We start from the raw sequence: 22,120 nt of genomic DNA on the forward strand, positions 1-22,120 counted from the left end.
GTATGGTTTCTATGTCACGTGGCGCCTAGAGTCACGACTCTAACACTTCACAGGATTTGTCAGTGTACAGATAGGGAAGCAGCTTGTGACACAGACCCTCATCCACAAACTGGTAACAAGAGCTGTGGGTTGAGCTGTCACGAGGACCAGACTGGTGAGGCTGGCGAGTCCAGAGCCACTGTACGGGGCGTGGGTCACTTCTGAACAGTTCACTTCTATTTCTTTTTATTTCCAAGTAACTCAACTTTTCAGGTGAACTGGACTCTTGCTTCCTTGTCCTGTCCAGTAGTAGGAAGGTGAATAGTTCCCTCAGTGCAAGTAGAAGTCAGCTTCCTAAAAGCAGCTTACTAAGAACTCTGCTAGCATGGCAACCCAGGTATTTAGTTGTGCATATCAGAATGACTCTGAGTCAGTAACTCAGCTGCTTGGAGGTTGATTATGCTTCCAGTTTACCTCCATTGCCATCAGAACGGAGTTTGATCCCAGATTAGGCCCTCCCTCAGAGAAGAACACCAGACTTTCCCGTTGGTTAGGGGGAGCTGTGTCCTGGGGTTCTTTGAGGTCCTTTGGGGTCAGGGCCTCTCTCGTGGCTCTGAGGACGGTAGTTACACTCGCGACGGTAGTTACACTGTGCTGACCTGTGGCCTCAGGTACGGCCCCAGAGTGATTCATGGCTTCTTGGGAATGCCTAGGCCAGGTCCATGCCTGCCACACCCCATGGCATAGTGGTGTAGCCTAAGGTGTGAGCCTCGGTTCAGGACAGTAGTGGCTTCTGGGCACCCTTTCCTTCGTGCCCAGAGTCATTGTCTGACCTCACTGTGACAGGTAGGCCCCCGTGCGGCATGTCTTCTCACTTGTGCTGCTCGGCACAACCTCTGTGCTGCGGGACACTAGGGAATGGGGCCCTGCAGGTGTAGGTCTGCAACTCCCCATGCAGGCGCCTGCACCACACCGTGATGTGATACCACGGCCTTGGCTGTTGGGACATTTCGAGAAATATTCCTGAATTTATGCAGAGCCGTGGCTGGCAGTGTCTTCAGTTAGGGCCCCACTACAAGCAGTGACCGGAAAACACAGCGAATATCTTAACTAAAACAGGTATTGCAGTAAAGCATGCATTGCTGGGGGCTGGGGATTTAGCTCAGCGGCATAAGCGCCTGCCTTGCAAGCAGGCAGTCGTGAGTTCGATCCCTGGTACCGATAAAAAGGAAAAAGACAAAACAAAAAAAGCATGCATTGCTGCCAGTCCCCCTCAGGATGTTCCTCCTCACTGCAGGCACACTTGTCACATTGTTCTTGCCACCTTCTGAAAGCCCCCTTGGGCCTGTGAGGGCTCTGACCAAAATCATGGGGAGTGCACTGTTGAGCGCTGCCCTTTGGGCGGCCAGGCCCGTGAAAACATCACGGCGTGAGTGTAACTACCGTCCTTAGGGATTTGACCCTGCGCAGCTGCCCGCCTCCCCGAGATGACCACGGAAGGGAAACATCTGACCTGATTCAGGGCATGAGTCAGGAAGCACGACTGAAGACACAAGATTTCCAGAACTCCAGAAAGCAGCCAGGGCGATGGGACACAGTGTTGGGGGTGCGGGGATGCGGGGCGCTGTGTTCCAGCTGCAGTGTGCTGCAGTGAATGTAAATAGTCTTTAACATTCACCTGAGCTTCAGTCAGTGTCATAAGCGGTTCCATGTGTCTTCACTGATTTGGCCGCCGCGGAAGGTTCTCTGTTCGAGTTGGTGTGCTTTTCCTCAACTGGACATAAGGTCCTGTCGTGCTCTCATTTTGCCCCAGTGTTCTAGGCGCCTAAGTAGGGAATACTTAATGAAACCTTCTTGCAGGTTAGTCACAGGTCTTCTTGATCATTTTAAATGGTTTCTTATCCTTTTGAAACAACCAGTCATAACCATGTACTTTTCCTTATAAAGAAGTACTTTTCCTAATTTTTAATTTTCTAGTTCTTCTAACATTTTTAATTTATCTAGTAATAAAGCAATTGCCAGTTTCTAGTCTTAGTGATAAATCAGTGACTAGCTTCTGGTCTTATATGTTAGCAAAAGTGAAATATTTTCCTCTGATTGCTTTATAGCCTTGCTATTATACCAGTTGTATAAAACATTTTTTTTAATTGGTATGGGGGATCGAACTCATGATCACATGCTTGTAAGGCAGGCACTTATACCACTGAGCTAAATCCCCAGCCAAAACTTCTTAAAATATGCTTATTTTGTACATTATCACCTAAGCTGATTTCTGATGTGCACTGAATTTCAGACCCAAACCTGTACCTTCCCCCCAAAGTGACCCTGTGTTGAAGTCCCTGTGTTTCTGTTCTGCTTTTATTCCTTTGTGACGCCATGTGCCAGCATATGTGATGGAGAACCTGAGTTATTCTTGTTTATAGGAGCTACCAGGGGGCTACGGGCGCATGAAACCTGACATCGTCACCTATGGTGCTGGAGTGCGGGGTTCCGGTGTGAAAGGGGGCTGCCGGGCCCTCTCGGGGACCAGTGTCGCCTCTCCAGTGGTCGCAGGGGCCGTCACCTTGTTGGTGAGGTGAGTGTGGCACCACACAGATCAGCCACTGCAGCCTCAGGATGGGGCGCTGGGGGCATCTGTCCTGGAGGGGTGAGGCTCGGGCCTCTCTGCTCCTCATCTGTCCCAGAGGGCTGGGGCTGCCCGCTGTGCTACTTCAGTGACGCACGCCTGGCATCCTTTGTAAGCTCAGGTGAGCTGTAAGGCACATGCAGGGAAAACAGCTACTACTCCTGTTGTGGGTGCATTTTTAATATGTTTAATATGCCAGATGTGGCCCCCACAGCTGTAATCCCAGTACTCGGGAGGCTGAGGCAGTAGGATCACTGTGAGTTTGAGGCCAGCCAGGGCTATACAGTGAGTTCAGAGCTGGCCTGAACTACATAGCAAGACTCTGCCTCAAAGAAAACCTTCCGCAATAAAAATAAATATGGTTTTATTTAAAATTAAACATAAATAAATGTGTTAGAGCTATGTATATGTTAGGTAAGGAGCATAAAGTAAGCTGTTTCCCTGCCCTGCCCTGGGCGATGTACCTTTTATTAGATTTTACTGTGTGTGTGTAAGGTGTACAGCACGATGTTACGGGATGGATAAATAGGTAGTAAAAGGTTTCACTAGTGCAGTAACTTAACGAACCTGTGTTCTTGCGTGTTTACCCGCTCTTGGTGTTGAGGCAGGGATTCTCCTGCATACCCTAGCTGAGGGAGGCCCCCAGGGCCTGCTCGCAGGAGACTGGTTTCTCTGTGCCGTTGCGCGCTCTCATTAAATCTCATGACAGTGGGATTAAAGCTGAGTCCTGTGCCCTGACTCCTGCAGGTAAGGGAACTGGAAGGAAGTCCTCCAGCACAGACCGGCTTTGATGCCCATGTGCTGACTTTTAGTCAGGTGGGCTTGTGTCCTTACTGTCAGAGGTACTAAAACAAAAAATCTGGGCTGGGGACTTAGCTCAGCAGCATAAGTGCCTGCCTGGCAAGTTTGAGGTCATGAGTTCAATCCCCAACACCAAAAAAAGGTCTGTATTGATCTTGTCACAGTATGTCCCCAAAATTAATCCTACTTTTTCTACCTTGCTGAGGTTCTCTGTTGTGATAACACAAAACTGCATATTTGAAATCTATAATTTATGCTAATTAAGGAATTAATTGTTATTAATAAAAATAAGTGAATTACGTGTTGATTTCTAGCTTCTAGATTATTAGTAACCTTTGGCAGAGGAGCTGCCTGCCTTTTGCTCCATCCTTCCCTTGCAAGCCAGAGCCAGAATTCTTAAAAAGGTTGACATTGGCCAGAGGTTCTCTGGCGAACAACCTTGTGCCTACCAGAAGCTCTGTCTCCCTCCTGTCGTATAAAAGTGGAGCAAGGAGAGAAGGAAGGAAGTGATGCTCTTGGATTTGCCCGAGGAAGAGGAGTTAGCGAGGACTCCTTTTTGCAGGCCTGTTGATTCTGGAAGCAGGAAACCCTGGTCCTTTGCCCCCACTTGCCCTGTCATTCCTAGGGAGTGGGCGTTCTGGCTTTCCCGTCAGCCTGTCAGCCGTCCCCGTTGTGAGAGGAGCAGGGATGACGAGGGGCCGGAGCTTTCCCTTCTTGGAGCAGCTCTCCATGTGGGTGTTGTGAGCATCAGGCGCCTTTCCCTGCCCGAGTTCCTGCAGCGGATAGGCCGCTGTTGCGGTGTGCAGAAGGGCTCTGGGGCTTGACAGCAGCTTGTGGTAGACGCCAAGCGATAGGCAAGTGGAGCCTAACCTTTGGTTTTGCTGTGTAGGCAGGAAGAGGAGTTGAACTATAGTTATTTTATTCCATTAAGAATTAAGCCTAAAAGAAAGATAAAAACAATTTTACTCTATTTCTTCTTACTGTCAGATTTCCCAGTCAGAAAGCCTGCCTGGCAAGTGCAAAGTCCTGAGTTCAGTTCCTGGTGGCCAGAAAGAAAGAAAGAAAGAAAGAAAGAAAGAAAGAAAGAAAGAAAAGAAGGCTGCTTAGACTTGGAGTTCAACTACCATCATATAAAAAATATTTAGGGACTTGGGAGAGTTAAGTTTTCCTATTTCGCCTTCTGAATTTTTTCCCTGCAGTTTAGGAAATAAATTTACCTGTATATAATACCCAAAAAGGTGTGTTTGCAGGCTAGTGTCGCCCAGGCTCCCTGTACCCTGCTTCCTCTCCCAGTCAGCTTGTCCCAGGTTGTCCTCTCCCTTGCCCGGCAGCTGTCCCCTCCCTTGGGGAGTAGGCACCTCCTTGATTTCGTGCTTCCTGGAACCTGGGGGGTGTGTAGTGAGATCATCTGGAAAGTTCGAGTTACTCTAGATTCAGTGTGGACCTGGCCCTGAGTCACCATGAAGAAGAGGACGTGGGCCGGTCCTGCGCCGTGCACTTGTGAGCTATGAGTTCCACCTCCTGGAGCACCAGCCAGAGACGCTCATTAGTAAGACTAGAAACTGATTTCACTCTTCTACTGAGAGAAACAACAGATGCTTGATTTTCCCTCAGCACAGTCCAGAAGCGCGAGCTGGTGAACCCTGCTAGCATGAAGCAGGCCCTGATCGCATCCGCCCGGAGGCTGCCTGGCGTCAACATGTTCGAGCAAGGCCACGGCAAGCTGGATCTGCTCAGAGCCTACCAGATCCTCAGCAGCTACAAGCCCCAGGCCAGGTTGGTGTCGGCCTTCCGCAGCCTTCTCCCTCCTGGCTGCCGTCTCCTCTACGCATGGCCGAGGCTTCTCCCTGCCTGCCGGGTGGCCAGAGTCCCTCACTCTCCACAGAGATATGTAATTTGTTCAGCTTTTGAAACTTAAAAATAATCCTAGGTTGACAGGTGTTGTAAAAATCGTTTTTAGTTGCCATTTGTTCGGCTTCCCCAAACACTGACATCTCAGTAGGTCGCGGTGCAAGTGTTAACAGCAAAATTGTCACCATTGGTACAGTGCTCTCCTCCAAAGACCTGCAGCCACTCACACCTTGAATTTTACCCATTACGTTTGTCAGCTTTATTGTCACAGGACGCAGTGCCCGACATCCACAGCTTGAAGGCTGTGGTTTATAATTTCCTGCTGGTTTCAGTGCACAGTCTGCAGGCCCCAAGAAAGAGTCGTGGTGGAGCAGTGTGATAGAGGAGGATGCTCAGCTCATGATGCCCAGGGCAAGCGGGGAGAGCCCCAGGGAAAGGGGCCTGGGGCCAGACAGACCCCAGACACACCTAGGGGTGGGTGTGCCCCAGCACCCTGGGCTGAGCGCCACACCCCTCCCGGTCCTGGTCCTGGTCCTGGTCCTGGTCCTGGTCCGCGCGCTTCAGGGCCCAGGCTCTGAGTTGCATTTTGTCGTGTGGGTCTCTCCTGACACTGGCAGCTCCTCTTTTTCTCTCTCCAGTACTAGGAATTGAACTTAGAGCCTTTGTCTAGTTGTATCCCAGCCCCTTCCTTTTTTCCACTTTTTATTAGTACATTTTAGATAACACATAACATTTATCGTAGGGATCCCTGCCCATTTTTATGTTTTTGTTTTGAGATAAGCTAAGTTTCATAGTCATTAATTCATGAAGTCGCCTAGGATGGCTTTGAACTCGCAGTCCCCCGTCTCAGCCTCCCATGGAGCTGGGACTGCAGGCCTGTGCCACCACGCTCAGCCGACTCTTAGGTCTTTTGTTGTCGGTCCTGACCTTGACTTTCATGGAGAGAGCTGGTCACTTCGTAGACTCGTGATGGGAGTTTGTCTGATGTTTTCAAATGAAGTTGTTTTTCACTGAGAATTTTTTCACCTTTTATTTTAAAAGATTTTAGTTTTATGACAGAGCTCCACATATAGTCCCTGAGAGCCCAGAAACCCTTCTTCGCTTAGCTTTCCCAGGTATTGCCATCTTCCATGACCATGCTAGCAGCCTCATCGGGCCGCACCTGCGACAGCTCTGCAGGCTGGCTGACCCACTGCCCCGCGCAGGCTGCTTCTGCTCTGGGGCCCCACGCTGCACAGGACGCTGTCCTGTCCCCTTGGGCTCCTCAGTCAGGGCCTCATTTTTCTTTGTCTTGTGTTAATGCTGTTAATTTTCGTTGTTGATTGAGATGTTGCATCCCTTGTGCTCTTCCAAGGAGCAGATGCCAAAAAAGTTCAGGTGGCCAGAGAGGCCCGGGTGTGTGCGTGTTGTGGCGGGAGAGGCGTCCTGCGAGGGTCGGGGAAGGTGAGGCAGGGAGAGTTTGGGGACAGGGCGGCTCTGCCACCTGTGGGAGCAGAGGGAAGAAGCTTGGTGAGGCAGAGCCACAGGCCACAGCACGAGCCGAGCCTGGTCCTGACTGCTGGGGAACCCTGAAACTGGAATCACCCCAGGAAGCATGGCCTTGGCACCGTGGGGCAGGGGGGACAGGCTGGGCTGCCGTGTGGCCCTGGACAGCTTCCATTTTCACGGGCGCCTGCTGTGTTGCTCTGATCCTGTGTCTCAGCCCCTCTTGCCCCCTGGGTTTAGCGACGGCCAGTGGCCTGTGCTTGCTGGGGTTACTGCTGAGGAGTTGGTCTGTGCGGGTTTTCTGTTTCCTCTTCTGCTCCTGTTTCTTTAACAATGGGAATTGTGCTGGAAGGTAAATTCTGCTGCCCTTTGTCCACTACTTATTAATTACTCAGTTGCTTGTGCGGGCGAGGCCGTGTGCTGCTCATCTTACTCTGGAGATTAGAATCCCTTGGTCTCATTGTTTCACTTGTCACTCAGATTGCCCCTGCAGTAGCCGGGTGGAGCCCCTTCCCTTTGCCTCTGTGTCTTCACAGCAAGTGTGTCTTGGCTGCTGGGCAGCACAGGGCGGGTCGCTGTGTATCTCCACACCGCAGCCCTGGCCTCACCACTTCTCTTTAATTGGAGGATGATACAGTATTTAAAAACCAAGTGTGCTTGTAGCTGACGCACGGACACTCTGCACGTGCACGCCTTCTGTGCTTGTTTCTGTGTCGCCCTCTGTGTGTGGTTAACTGGGAACGTGCTCACGGCGTCTAGCGCACGCCGCACACTGGGTCTGGCCTTCCCGCTCTGCTCCTGCTCCTTACTCCAGCAGGAGGCGCTGGCGCTCTCCAGCCACACGTGTGCCCTCGCAGTGTGTACACAGTGAGTTTTAGCATTGCTCACACCTACCCTTGTGAAGAACAGGTGTGTTCACAGGAGTACATTTGTGAGTAGTGCTTTAACCCTTACCACATAGAATAAAGTCGTACTGTTTCCGGAGTTACTTAGCTTAGGGTTTCTGGCTGTTCGGGTTTAGCCCATTTTAGTATTTGTAGTCCTTTCTGGATTTCCTCACCTCCTGGTTGATTTCATCCAGCTGCTGAGTGTGTGAGACGTCACCATAGATCAGAACTATACATAGCCAGGAGTGGTGGTGCACACTTGAAATCCCAGCGCTCGGGAGGCTGAGGCAGGAAGATTGCTGTGAGTTCAAGATCAGCCTGGGCTACAGAGTGAGCTCAAGGCCAGCCTGAACTGCACAGCGAGACTCTGTGTCACAAAACAAACAAACTATACTCAAAGGCACACCACTGCACCCCACAACTCCTTCCCTTGTTTCCACGCTCTGATTGCTAACGTTTGGTTTTCGTTAATATGCCTTAATTTGTTTTGGAAAATGAGCAGATGCATAGAGCGTTACTTCAGACAGTGATTCCTTTGACTCTGCCTTCTCATTTAACAGCTGAGGTAGAAATCAGTCTGTTAGCAAATAGAGAACTCTGTCCTCTTAAAGTGCAGTGAGTGAACACACCTTGTTTATTCCGCCCTTGGTGTACAGGTGGGTGGGTAGGTTGGTTCCCTATTTTGTAATCTTAAACTTGGATGAATGAATGACCTTGCGCCTTTTGGCAGTGGGGTTTCTGCAGGGTAAATCCAGGAGGTGCATCGCTGGGTTCCAGCTCTGTGCAGAGATAGCTGTCACATGTTGCCGTCAGAATCGTGGTGGCAGTGTCTCATTCCCCAGCAGGGTGAGAGTGGAGACCGTGTCACATTTGTCGTATGGAGAGAAGTGTCTTTACGCTGCTTTCACTTGGAGTTTTTGCTTTGAATGAGCGGGGTGTTTGCTTCCTGTGAACTGCCCGTTTCTTTTTCTTATTTTTCTATGGAGTGTTTGGTCCCTCGATTTTGAAGTGTTTTGTATATACTAACTCTTGGGCAATGATGCATATTGCAGATCTTTCTCTAGTTTGTCAGATTTGTATTGTTTTGTTTTTGATTGTAGGTAAGAAGTTTTTCTGCTTTTTGTTTTTAAAAATAGATTGTTAGTCATTTGTTGTTCTTGCTGCCTCTGTATTTTTTTGAGTTGTTAGCCTTTCTATGTACCAAGTGAAGTAAACAAAGTTTTCCCATCTTCTTTCTGATACTCATTTGCTTTTTTTGAGACTCTGATCTGTGAAGTGTATTCTTAGCTGTGGTGTGAGGTCTGGGTCCAGTTTATCTGTTGTTATCACTCATTACAGCTGCGTGTGTTAAAAAGTCCATCTCCGCCACGGCCACAAGAAGTGCCATCTTTACCGAGTTCTGACTTTGCACACGCATGCCTGGGTCTGTCATTGTGCTTCCCTTTCAGGCACTGTCCTCCCGGTAAATGTGTGTGACCATGAGGTAACCTAAGTCCTGTGTGCGGGTTGGTGTTGACAGTAGGCGAGCCATCCTTAGGGAGATGGCGCAGTGGAGCTCCTGACTTGCTGCTGAAGGTCTTCTCGGTCCCGCCCTCCCTGTCCAAGCACTCACCTCCTGCACGTCCTCCAGCTGACACTGGAGCTGCCAGGAGTGATAGTAGCCAGCACAAATTCGTCTCAGATGCAGAGACACGGGAGCACGCTGTCTGCTCCTCTGTGCTGCTTGCACTCGGGTCCCAGGACCACGACAGGCTCAGTGCTTTGCTAGGGGACTCCTGGCTCGGCTAGTAAGGTGCAGAGCAAGTGTGTAAAGGAAAAGGACACTTAGGTGCAGGGAGTGTGTGGGGAAATCCAAGTTTAGGCTTCCCGAGCGCCCTCGTCATGCCCACCCCCGGCGGGGCTCTCAGAGCTGCCCCTCCGCCCCAGCAGCACGCCGCACAACACACAAGGGAAGCCCTCTCCATGTGTTGAGCCGGAGGTTTCTATCGGGGCTAGTTACACACTCAACTGTCCACCATCGTACTCCCCAGGCTCCAGACCTGCAGGAGGCAGGCGGCAACGTGTGCACTGTGCTGTTTGCAACAGCAGGCCAGCACAGGGCCTTGCCTCCCTGGACACTACAGCTTAGTTCCCAGGTGCCTGCCGGCTGGGGCTGGGCTGGGAGGCTCCCTGAGCTGTGCCGACTGCTTCCTGCTCCCTGTGCCGTGGCCCGCCGTCCTCTGATGTGACGGCCACGCTAACACTACATTTCTGGTTTCAGTCTCAGCCCCAGCTACATTGACCTGACAGAGTGTCCCTACATGTGGCCCTACTGCTCCCAGCCCATCTACTACGGAGGAATGCCGACAATCGTCAACGTCACCATCCTCAACGGCATGGGAGTCACAGGGAGAATTGTGGACAAGGTGAAACTTCCCTCTGATTTGTAGGTGACTAGATATGGCGCAGGCCTTTGTGCTCTCGTTATCTCTGCTGAAGCTGAGCAAGCAAAAGTGCTCTTTTCTGTGCAGCGTCACAGAGCTGCCGCAGGTGGCGTTTGCCGCATGCTAAGTCCTGTACGGAAAGGTCAGGGCATGAGTTAAAGAAACCAGAAATCTTTTTTTTGCTTTGCCATGAGTTTGAGTGATAAAGTACATTTGATTTTTCATATTTTAGTACTTGTTAAGTGTGAGTGGGCTGCTGTGTTTACAAGGTATGATCTTCCTTTTGAATTTTGCTTTTATAATTTTTTGATGAGCTATTTTATTTTATTTTTTATTTTTATCAGTACCAGGGATCAAACTCTCAACTGCGCGCTTGCAAGGCAGGCGCTTATGCTGCTGACCTAACTCCCCAGCCCCAGCTGGGTTATTTTATAAACATTATCAGAACCATAAGGGACTGCGGAGAAAGTAGAAAAACCGAGCTTGCAGCCCAGCACAGTAAGTAGTACAGGCCTCAGAAAGCTTTGCCAGTCCCTTCCTGCAGGGCATACTTGCTGGTATCTTTGTGTGATAGGTAAAGATTTACTTTTTCAGTTCTCATTATGGTGTAAACCTTTAAAAATGCTCCAGTGTACTTTTTTTTTTTTAAACATGATACCGAGTTGATGTACTATAATTTATTTACCATTTTCCTTTGCTTGAGCAATTAGAAGGCTTTCAACTCTGAGCGCTTCACTATATTTGAGTGTATGGTTTTCTTTTCTTCTGAACTATTTCTGTAACATAAACACCCTGGTTTGGAATCTTGAATCAGAGAGTGTGAACGTTAATTAGGGTTCTTGGCACACACAGACAAATCCTTTTCAAGAGAGTTACGTCAGCTTAGACAGCGGCTGGTGGTATTTAGAGGGAACATGTCTCTGGCACGTCTGTGTCGGTGGTACATCTTTTTTCCTCTTTTATGTTGTGAGCTTTTTTCAGAAAATGGATGTACAACTACATACCATAATGTTTAGCCTTTTAGATTGGGCGGTTCTGTGGTTTCCATAGCTTTACAAGGTTGGGCCAAGATCATTCCCTTCAAAACACCCCGTCCTCCTTGATTGAGGATGACTCCTCTGCACTGTAGCCCTCCGGCCTGCAGCCCCCAGGCTGCCTTCTGTGTCTGGGTGTGTCTTCCAGCGCACTTCATGGGATGGACTCAGGGCATTTGTCTTGTGGTGGCGGCTCCTCCTTGGGCCTGTGTTTCAAGGTTCCTTGTGGGTCAGCGCGTCATCCCCTTTGATGGCTGAGTATTACTCCACTGTGGGAGCGGGCACTGGCTCTCCTAGGCAATGTGTCTTCTGACTTCCCATTTTAGAGGGGTAAGATGGGTGCCATGTTTAATGGCACTTTTTCAGTTATTTGTGAGGTGGACCTCTCCGTCTGAGTTTACTGATCATATTTCCTCTGAATTGCCCTTTCGTTTTATTGGCCCCTTTTTTTTTTTGCACTGGGAGTCCAACTCAGGACCTTGCGCTTGCCAGGCAGGCGTTGTTCTGCTGAGCTACACCCCGGCTGTTGACCCATTTTCATACTGAGGTTGAGATTTTCTTCATCAGTACCAACAGCCCTTGGTATATCTTATAAAGAGAGTTCTTGCCAGGTTATTGTTTTCTTTGGTCTTTATTTTTCTTTCTGTAAAATTTTACTTTTCAATGTAGATGGAAATTCTTTTGTGATTTCTTCTATTGTTGAAAAGAATAGAAATTTATCCCTACAGAGATAATACAATCTCATTTAAAATTTACACTGATTTCCTGTTTCACTGAATTTTGTCATCTGTGTCAGTTTGCTATATGGCATTAAGAGATGGGTGAAAATGAATCTTTCTCAGTTTATTTCCCAGATTTACGTGTGTGTGTGTGTGTGTGTGTGTGTGTGTGTGTGTGTGTGAGAGAGAGAGAGAGAGAGAGAGAGAGAGAGAGAGAAAGAGAGAGAGAGAGAGATACCCTGATTCATTCAGGGAGTATGTTCTTACTCTGTGGCTCTTGAGGGAAATGGATAATTTAGGTTCATTTGAAATAATGGTGAGTTATAAGGGCAAGTATGTGTTTCTGCCAGACAGTCTCCTCCGCGGTTTCTCTTCTCCTCTGATCTCAGAGGGACTGCAAGGGTAGTCTCTCCCCAGCCAAGCCCACCCGGCCCACAGTGTCCCCTTGCTAGCTGCAGGATTTGATTGGGGAAAATGGGTGTTCATGGCATTTGATGCCTTTCAGTTAATGTGATTCTCTCAGTATATACCTAACTAGCATCTAACCTCAGATGAAAAGGTTTTTTTTTTCTTCTTTTGATACAGGATCTCACTCTGTAATTCAGACTGGCCTTGAACTCACTGTGTAGCCAAAATCGCTTTGAGCTCATGGCGATGCTCCTGCCTCGGCCTTCCGAGTGCTGGGGCTTCAGGCATGTGTTACCATGCCTGGCTGATACAAGTTCTTTAATAATTTTCATCAAAGAACTTTGCATGTATGCCTCTTTCTTTAGAGGAAGGGAAGTCTCCTGAAATTGGGAACAAAAATAGTAACTCTGTGTTACTTAGTATCTGTGCATATGTTTTGTTTTTCTCCGTGTAATGAAGTACAGAATTTCTCAAGAGCTGATGTAGGTGGTGGAGGAACTGAGCTTTGCCTAGTTCTAAATGCTCCTGCTCTGTGCCTTCACTTCACCCTGGCCTGGTTTCTTTCTCCTGCAGCCTGACTGGCAGCCCTATCTGCCACAGAACGGAGACAATATTGAAGTCGCCTTCTCTTACTCCTCGGTGTTATGGCCTTGGTCAGGCTACCTGGCCATCTCCATTTCTGTGACCAAGAAGGCAGCTTCCTGGGAGGGCATTGCCCAGGGCCACGTCATGATCACAGTGGCTTCCCCAGCGGAGACGGAAGTAAGCAGTGCCAGAAGTGGCTTGTCCTCTTCACCTTTCCCTGTTCCCTGCCAGGAAGGGAGGGGGGCGGGCTGAATGCTGAGCTCTCTGTTTACAGCGCAGGGGACAGACAGTGGCGGAAGGCTGTGGCCCAGGGGCTTCGAGCCACAAAGCTCAGTGCCAGTTCTACAGATGAGACCAGGCTGCTCCTTCTTGGTGCGGCACGGGGATGAGCTTCTTGGCCAAGATTTGAGCTCAGATTGAGGGCGGTGGGAATGGGTGCTCTGAAAGGAAGTGCAAGGCTCAGCCTGTGCAGCACTCGGTGGGAGTTTGCGTGGGCTTAGTTGTGGCACGTTCAGTCAAGCGTGTGCACAAACTCTCATGTTCAGGTTTTGTGGGTTAAATTGGTAAATGACCTCTTTGAACCTGAAAACTTTTTTTTTTTTTCTGAGAAAAGGGAACATTTCAAATGTATGGTTTTTTTTTTTTTTCTTTAAGTCAAAAAGTGGTATAGAACAGACATCAACAGTGAAGCTCCCAGTTAAGGTGAAAATAATTCCTACCCCACCTCGGAGTAAGAGGGTCCTCTGGGATCAGTACCACAATCTCCGCTATCCCCCCGGCTACTTCCCCAGGGACAACTTAAGGATGAAGAATGACCCCCTGGACTGGTAAGCGGCTGCCCAGCTCTGTGCCCTGCACCCGTCCTCCCACCTGGGGCTGGGCACCTGTGTTCTGGCGCCTTTAGGGGCCCTTGCTATGCTCTGAGCGCCCCCAGACTCGTCCTGTGAGGAGGTCGAGATCATAGTTAAGTGTGCGGTGAGAACCGTGACCACCACCGCTGTTGCTCTCTCCCAGACTCTGCTCCTCGTATGGACCAGCACATCCCATCAGTCCTGTTGTCAGGTTGTCCCCAGCCATTCCCCATGTGGCCTTCTGCTTCGCCCCCAGCTGAAGCCACACCTTCCTCTTTGGCTTCCTGCTGGGTCCGAAGCTATTGTGTTTCCCTAAATTCCATTCCAGCTCATGTTTGCAAACAAGTCACAGCTGGGGCCAGGATACAGCTCAGTAGCACAGTGCCTGCCTGGCAAGTGTGAGGTCCTGAGTTGGATTGCCGGTACCAAAAACAAAAACAAGCCAGAGTTCTCAGTGTGGGGAGCCTGGGTATGAAAGCACAAATGCCTCTGTGATTGCTTTCTCTTTTCAGGGACTGCCTCTGCAGGCCTGTTCATGTGACCAGACCCCCTGGGTTGGGCTGCATGGTCGGCTTGGGATGGGAATGCTTCCTTCCCCAGCCCTCACGTGGCTCTGGCCAGCTGCTGTCCTGGGCAGGGCTGCTGGACTGAGGCTCTTGGCCCAGAAGCAAGGCTCATGTCTGTCTTCCTCCTCTGGGCTCGGCACCACTCCTTCAGACATGCCAAGCAGGCCTCTGCTGGGAGTGAAGACAGGTCACTTTAGTGCCATGGCTCATTGCTTTTCAGGAACGGTGACCACATCCACACGAACTTCAGAGACATGTACCAGCATCTGCGAAGCATGGGCTACTTTGTGGAGGTCCTTGGCGCCCCCTTCACATGCTTCGATGCCACACAGTACGGTGAGCAGAGGTGGTGTGCTGGCCGGACCTTCTTGTGTCCTGAGTCCGATGTGTGTGAAATGTTTGAAAATGAATCATGGTGGTCAGTGATGAGCCAGTGAAGGGAGCCTGGGGGTCCTCCCCACTTCCTACCGAATGTGGGAACAAACTGAATACCTGCACGCCAACTGCAGGTTAGGGTTGTGACAGTGCAGATACAGATGTGTCAGAGGGGGAGTGGGGACATTTATATTCTTTAATTCAAAGAAGATCTAGAACTATATTTTACATTGAAGACAAATGAAAACCAGAAGCCACGCTTAGCGGTTCCCTGTGTACTGGCTCTGATTCTTCATTGTCACCCTCTTCTGTGCTGATGGGGTTGCCACAAACAATGTTACAGAAGGCAGTACCCAAGACACGGAGCCCAGTGAGATAATGTGCTTCTGAAACGGTGACGTGCTGTCGCCCAGAGGTGACAGTTCAGTCGTGGCACTTTGTCCCTCAGGAACTTTGCTAATGGTGGACAGTGAGGAAGAGTACTTCCCTGAGGAGATCGCCAAGTTGAGGAGGGACGTGGACAATGGCCTGTCACTTGTCATCTTCGGTGACTGGTACAACACATCTGTTATGAGAAAAGTGAAGTTCTACGATGAAAACACAAGGTGCGTAGGAGCTGATGTTTGGATAAGAGCATGAGCCAGGGAATTAAGTTTACATAGCAAATATTGTCGTGACTCTGCAGCCTGGTTCTTTCTAGGCAGCAGAGTGCGTGAGTGGAAAAGCTCTTTGTGTATGCAGGACAAAGTTGCTCACAAAGTAAGATGCTGGTTGATGTGAAGTGGTAATTTAGAGGCCCATTGTGCTTCTCTATCTTAGATATAGGGACTTGAAGTTTTTGTCTCATTTAACAAGTTAACAAAACTTGAAGTTGGTTTTGCTCAGTTCTTTCCCAGCTTCCCATCTCCTTCTTACTGGATATATGCAAATTTAAATGCACCAAGGAAGCTATTATGTATAGAGAACTTCTGATTGAGGACTCCTAATGTCATCCTTTTTTTTTGGTCTTTTTCTTTTTTATCGGTACCGGGGATCAAACTCATGACTGCCTGCTTGCAAGGCAGGCACTTATGCCACTGAGCTAAATCCCCAGCCCCAATGTCATCCTTATACTTTGAATTTTTCTCTTTGGAACTTTATAAGCTTCTTTCTCATTTCCTTTGCTTCACTGATTCTGGTGAGGTCTGAGCTAAGCAGTAACATGTGGTACATTCCAGTGAAGCAGGGTTTTAGTTGATACAGTGAAGCCATGATGTATTCTGCACCTTGGCTGAAGCAGTTACACTTGCAGTGTTTCCAGACCCAGATGGCTGGTTTCAGTTGAGTTTTCATGTGGGCAGATGGACTGGATTGCGGCAGGAGACATTTAGCTTGGTCATGGAAAGATGAAGTATACGTCAGGGGTTTCTTCAGTTTCGTTTGGGTTTTTTGCAGTACAGGGGATTGAACCTCGGGTCTTTGTACTGAGCTACAGTCCCCATTTTGGTACGAGCCATCACTAAGCTGCCTGGGCTGGTCTTGAACCGGTGGTCTTTCTATCTCAGTCTCCTCACCGTTTTAATTACTGCCCTCCGTTTCTGCCTTCACAGGCAGTGGTGGATGCCGGACACTGGAGGAGCCAACGTCCCAGCTCTGAACGAGCTGCTGTCCGTGTGGAACATGGGGTTCAGCGACGGCCTGTATGAAGGGGAGTTCGCCCTGGCAAACCACGACAGTAAGGCTCTGCGGGCGTTGTGTCAGAGGGCACTGCTCCCAGGGCGGAAGAGCACAGCCGAGGCCTGGGATGAGAGGGGACGCTGTGCTCCTGCACAAGCTGGCTGGAGCCGGCAGCGTTCCCGGAAGTGCTTCTTTAACACCGTGTGTCAGCCATTCAGCGTTGGTCCTGGACTTTGAAATGAAAATATTTTATATAAGCTTCTAATTTCCATGCCAGCTGCAGGGTGTTTCTCAGCTGTATATTCTCAGATGGGAAATACCACAGGTTCCTGGTTACTTGTAAAATTCTGTTTATGAATTAACTGTACATGGCCCATTTAAGAACTTTGCCGACAGGTAAATTTTTGGTTCTAGTCTCTAGAACAACGTCTTGAACAGTGCTGTTACTGGTTTTACAAGTCCTGGCAGGTTGTTTTGAGTCTTTGATTCTCTGACAAAATCTGCTCAGAATCCATACTTTAAGAGTATTTTTACTTGGGTTTTGGAGTTTAAGTGTGATAAGGCAATAGCAGCTTCTCCCTGAAGATTAACAACCGTGTTTAAAGTACACGCTGTCACAGCATGTGTTTGGGAAGGTGGGGTAGCTGGTGATCGAAGCGTCGCCTGTCTGTAACTCTGACCAAACTCTTCCAGTGTACTACGCGTCAGGGTGCAGCATCGCTAAATTTCCAGAAGATGGCATAGTGATAACACAGACCTTTAAGGACCAAGGTAAAGGACGCTGCCTTTCGGCTCTTCAGTTCCTTTTTCTCTTTCTCTTCCTCACATTCCTCCCTCATTCCTCTCCTTTTCATGGCTTCTTTAGATAATAGCTTTGTTGCATAGGATTTGCGTTCTATAATGTCCACCTTCTAAAGTTCCCAGCTCGGCGGTTTTTAGGGTATGCATAAAATTGCATAGCCATCACATCTGCCTCTTGACCCCACCATCACTCTATTGGGTTTTTGTTTTGTTTTGTTATTTTTTTTTTTTTTTTTTTTTTTTTTTTTAAACAGGGTCTCACTGTGCAGTTCAGGCTGGCCTTGAGCTCAATTTGTGGCTCAGGCTGATCTCAAACTTGTAACAGTCCTCCTGCCTCAGCCTCAAAGGTGCTGGAATTCAGGCATGCACTACCACGCCCAGCTCCCACCAGCACTCTAGAAATCAGTCAGTTCTGGTCCCTGGTGAAACTCATTGCTGTGCAGTGCCTGCTGTAGCACAGTTTCAGCAGGGCTCAGGGGAACGCAGACTCGTGCTGAGCACTGCGCCGTGTGTGTCCAGTGACCACTGTAAAAGAGGTGGACTGCCTGGGCACAAGTGTTCGTTTCTACATATGAACTGTTTTGCTTCTGATTGTCAGATGGCCACAGAAATTTTTGACTGTTTTGAAGTTTTTGCTGTGTAAAGATGAAATGCATTGACTGTAGCGTGGCTTCTAAAATTCTCAAGGCGTGTTCCATTCAGTTTTGGTGAAGCTGCAGGAAGACTTCAGTGATGTGACAGCAGTGCATATGCAGAGCCCACCTGGTGAGCAGTGGCAGGATGGGCCTCCTCTGCCTTTGAAAGCTGGGGCAGGGCAGTAGTGCAGGACGGAGCCCAGGACATCCTTTTTGGGCTGTGCTTGTGTAGTGGCATTGGGAACCACGGGCTCCTCTCCCCTCTGACAGGCACAGCAAGCCTGGTGGGTGCCTCAGATGACAGTCTGGGAACATGCGAGTTGATGGTGTGTGTTTCCAAATGACAAGCTTCTGACATTGTAAAGATTGCTGTTTTCTGCGATTGAGAGGAATGATTTTATTAATTAAAAAAGTGGAGCTTTTGGGGCTGGAGATTTAGCTCAGCAGCGTAAGCGCCTGCCTTGCAAGCAGGCAGTCGTGAGTTCGATCCCTGGTACCGATAAAAAAAAATTTTAAAAAGTGGAGCTTTAGCATTTCTTAGCTTACCTATTTGCAGTTACAAAGTGGAACTTTTATTTGTGTTACCTGGAAGGGTTTTTCACTCCTTCATCCAGCAGGCTTGTCAGTGACTGGTCTGGAGGGTTCTGTTTTAACTTCAAGCACATGGTGATCTTGTCTTGCATCCCTGAGCACAGTTCCCTGAGGTTTGGTGATTCTGTCTAAAAGCTGTTCTCACAGGGAGCATCACTTATGGTGCTCAGTGGGTTAAAAACATGGTCTCCAGGCTTGCTGCCCTCCGGCAGCTCATTGTTCTGGGGTGGCATGAGGGGAACTGAAGCAGACACAAGGATGTGTATTATCGTGTCCCTCTGATGTAGTCTGAAAGTAAAAATCAGTTCCCTTGGTTGTAAGGTGAATAATCATTTGGGTGCAAAGTAGAGCTTTGGAAGTCCATGTTGTGCTGGGTCAGAAGGACCTAGAGTTGGCCGCAAGACCCACATGGAGCCGTGAGGCCCGAGGCAGCACCAGTGCTCACCTTACCTACTCAGCCTCCCTCCCACCCAAGAGTATTGTGCCCTTTCTCAGCGGCTCCTAGCAAAATGATGCCCAGCGGCAGCAGTGTTACACTCACGTAGCTGCAGACCTTTTGCATGCCACCGACACAGAAAGTACTGCCTTCTGAAGAAGCTGAGCAGCATTTGCCAGCACTGCGGGAAGCATTTACTGTAGAGGAGCGATGCTGGGCCTGTGTGTGGACAGCTGCTGTCTGTGGCATTTGTATATTTTTTACTTCCTGATTCATTAAACATTCTAGGTAGCATCATCTATTAGGGCAAAGGAAAGAATAAGGCCTCTGCCACTGGAAATTCATATTTGTGAAATTCATGTAAAGTGCTTAAAATCTAAACTGAAAACAGTATGTGGATATACATTTTACAAATCAGTTACTTTTGTACTCCATTTTAATAATAAAACACAACATCTCTGGGGTCAGTCTGTGTAACAATCCTGGACATCTCAGTGTAGCAGGAGCTGCTGGCTCACTGTCCCCATAGAGGTCCAAAAATAGGCTTTCAGCATAAAAGAAAGAACATGAGTATTTTTTAGGGTGAAAAGGAAGAAGTGAAACCACTGGGGCTGTAGATGATGTGTGCCGCTGTTAAAGTGAAAATGAAGAGAGATGGGCATAGCGGTGCCCACAAAAGTGGGTTCTGCCAACGCCAGGAGTAGCCATACTTCACATGAAGCTTCTCTGCCCTCAAACTTTGCAGTGTTTTGACTGAATACTGCTACTCGATTTTGTGGGGGTTTTTTGTTGTTGTTATTGTTGTTTTCCCCTGGTCCTTGGATTAGATCTCACAGGCAGCATCACTTTCGCTGCTCAGTGCAAGCAGAGGTTAAAATGTGGTCCGGGGCTTGCTGCCCTCCGGCAGCTCATTGTTCTGGTGTGGCACGAGGGGAGCTGAGTAGACACAAGGATGCGTGTTTTAGCATGTCACTGTAGTACAGTCCGAAAGTAAATGTCATTTTGAGAATGAGAATGAGAAAGCGTTCTTCAGCCCACCGGCTCATTGCTACATTGTGTTGTTTCAGGATTGGAGGTTTTAAAGCAGGAGACCGCAGTTGTTGAAAATGTCCCCATTTTGGGCCTTTATCAGATTCCAGCTGAGGGTGGAGGCCGGATTGTGCTGTATGGAGACTCCAATTGCTTAGATGACAGTCACCGACAGAAAGGTACGAGCAAAGCAAGTGGGATTCGGTGGCCAGAACACAGAGATCCCTTCTTCCTTTGTGCCAGGAAAGGCAGTGATAAACTGCTGCTGCGTGAACAGACGCTCGCTTCCGCGCATGGAGACAGCTCTGGAAGTTCCAGTGCCTCTGAGGCTTGGGACATCTCCGTAGCGTTTAATAAGCAAAGCAGCCCTGCCCGCGAGCAGCAGTGCCTTCCTCCGTCTTCCTGTCCCCTAGCCAGTGGGCCGCTGTCACCACACTGAGTGCTGGACCCTCACCCTGCTCAGTTACAGGCCCCTTAGGGAGGTGGTGATGGGGGGTGGGGGCATGTGTACCATGTTCTGCTCTGACCCAGCTGTTCCTGAAGACCGCAGGACTGGGCTGTCAAGACTTTATTCAGGGAAGGGGACAGGGGAGGCAAAGGGCACCGAGCTCTGGCGCTTGTGCCCACATCTTCAGCCTCTTCTCATGCAGCTTCCGAATGCCACAGTTTGGGGCTTAAACGTAGACCATTTAATTTCCTGATTGTTGCGAAGGAGGGTATGGGTGAAAGCACTATGTGTGTTTACCTGGTGAGATGATGACGGTACCAGGCCTGAAGCCTGAACAGTGGCGGGTGGGCACTAGCAGGGAAGGCCCATGTTCTTGGACCGGGAGCAGCTCCTGCTGGACTCAGGCCTGGGCAGGTGGGGTGCTGAGCGGCACTGCTCTCTGACTTTATGGTGCAGTCGACTGAACTCTAGGCATTTGTGTAAGTCCTGAGAATATGCTTAGTCTTTTTAAAATAAAAAGTGAGTGTTAAAGTCACAGTGGCAAGATTAATTTTTTATTTCCACAGAGACTGTCTTTTAAGATCCAAGATCCACTAAGAGTCTTTATTAAAATTTTAAATACCTGAGAGACTGTCCTCATCTTTAAATTTGAAACCGCAGCTTTTAGGATCTTCCAGGGCCGTGCTTAACCAGAGTGCTCTTTCGAGGGAGGAAAGGCACTTTGCAGCGTGGTCCTCCCTGAGGCTCGCTGTCAGTGGTTGCTGATGGCTGGGCGGGCAGGCCGGGGGGAGCAGTGTGGAGACACAGTCCCGGCTGGGCACTTCGAGGGGCTGTCCAGGGGTTCTCAGTGGGGGCTCTGGGTAGTCTGGAGCCTCAGCACTGAGGTGTCCCCAGAAGAGAATCGACCACAGTGGCAGGGACCACCGACTTGAAGGCCAGTCCAGAGTCGTGATTCTGCCATGTGTCGACCGGAGCCCGTGTCCCTGAGGTGTGTGTCCTGATGGTGTGGATCCGCTTCGCCCCCAGGAGCACCTCTGGGACCATCGCGGAAGCTGAGGCGCTATTGTGCTGTGTCCCCTCCCCTTTTCCTCAGCGCCTTGCACCCAGGCCTCAGTAGGTGTCACATAGTCTCACCAGCACTGAGCTCTAGCCTTTCCTGGTGTGGAGGGGCCCAGAGCAGTTGGCCCAGCCCAGTGACAGTGGCGGGGACCTTCCCGGAGTCCTGGGCACTGGGCACTGGTGGCCAGTGCTGGTGCACTCTGACCTGGGCAGGCTGCAGTGCCTGCTGTGGAGAGTGGGCTCCCAGGAGGATGGGGACCTGGAGTGAGCCACGGTCAGTTTGATCTTCCTTCTGAGCCCTAGATCCTTGTTTCCTGGTCTTTTAGAGACTGCTTTCTTCTATTTTGTTGTAGAGATTTCTTTTTTTAAAACTGCATTCCTAAAGAGCATGCCTGTTACCCCACAGACTGCTTTTGGCTTCTGGATGCGCTCCTTCAGTACACATCATACGGGGTGACCCCGCCCAGCCTCAGCCACTCCGGGAACCGGCAGCGCCCTCCCAGCGGAGTGGGCTCGGCCGCTCCTGAGAGGATGGAAGGTGAGTGGTCTCCAGTGGCTCCATGCTGCTTCAGAAGCAGGTTGGTGAGTGTTGGCGATAGCATGTCTTTATGGCTGCTGGTGCTGAGCAGGCAGGGCCCTGGCCTCCTGCTCCCAAGGTGGGTGGCCACTGAGGGACCATGCTGCCAGCCCTCATCCACACTCACTGCTGCCCTCCCAGCCAAGACTCCTGCCCCAGGGTCTTTTGATAATCAACTGCTGAGATAGCCCATGCATGGCCCTGGCTGGGGTACTTCACAGGGATTAGCTCAGCAGCACCTCCCGCTAGTCCTGGGAAACAGATGTTACCAAGTCAGTTTACAGATGAATGGGAGCCC

General features: G+C 49.6%; 1 protein-coding gene across 2 annotated transcripts in view; it reads left to right on the forward strand.

The window, feature by feature from the left end:
• The window catches only part of Mbtps1 (membrane bound transcription factor peptidase, site 1), a 49,324-nt gene that overhangs the window by 21,705 nt on the left and 5,499 nt on the right, over nt 1-22,120 (forward strand). For both annotated transcript variants that reach the window (XM_003461960.5, XM_013158841.3), the window contains exons 10-20: nt 2,403-2,554; nt 5,021-5,182; nt 9,890-10,034; nt 12,787-12,975; nt 13,453-13,625; nt 14,436-14,551; nt 15,039-15,195; nt 16,180-16,304; nt 16,940-17,017; nt 19,777-19,917; nt 21,652-21,783. In XM_003461960.5, the coding sequence (XP_003462008.1) occupies nt 2,403-2,554; nt 5,021-5,182; nt 9,890-10,034; nt 12,787-12,975; nt 13,453-13,625; nt 14,436-14,551; nt 15,039-15,195; nt 16,180-16,304; nt 16,940-17,017; nt 19,777-19,917; nt 21,652-21,783 (1,570 nt within the window). The remainder of the gene's footprint in view (nt 1-2,402; nt 2,555-5,020; nt 5,183-9,889; nt 10,035-12,786; nt 12,976-13,452; nt 13,626-14,435; nt 14,552-15,038; nt 15,196-16,179; nt 16,305-16,939; nt 17,018-19,776; nt 19,918-21,651; nt 21,784-22,120) is intronic.

Source organism: Cavia porcellus, unplaced genomic scaffold (assembly GCF_034190915.1).
Source record: "Cavia porcellus strain 051 isolate PalLab524CR breed Dunkin Hartley unplaced genomic scaffold, mCavPor4.1 scaffold_4, whole genome shotgun sequence".
Lineage (NCBI taxonomy): Eukaryota > Metazoa > Chordata > Mammalia > Rodentia > Caviidae > Cavia > Cavia porcellus.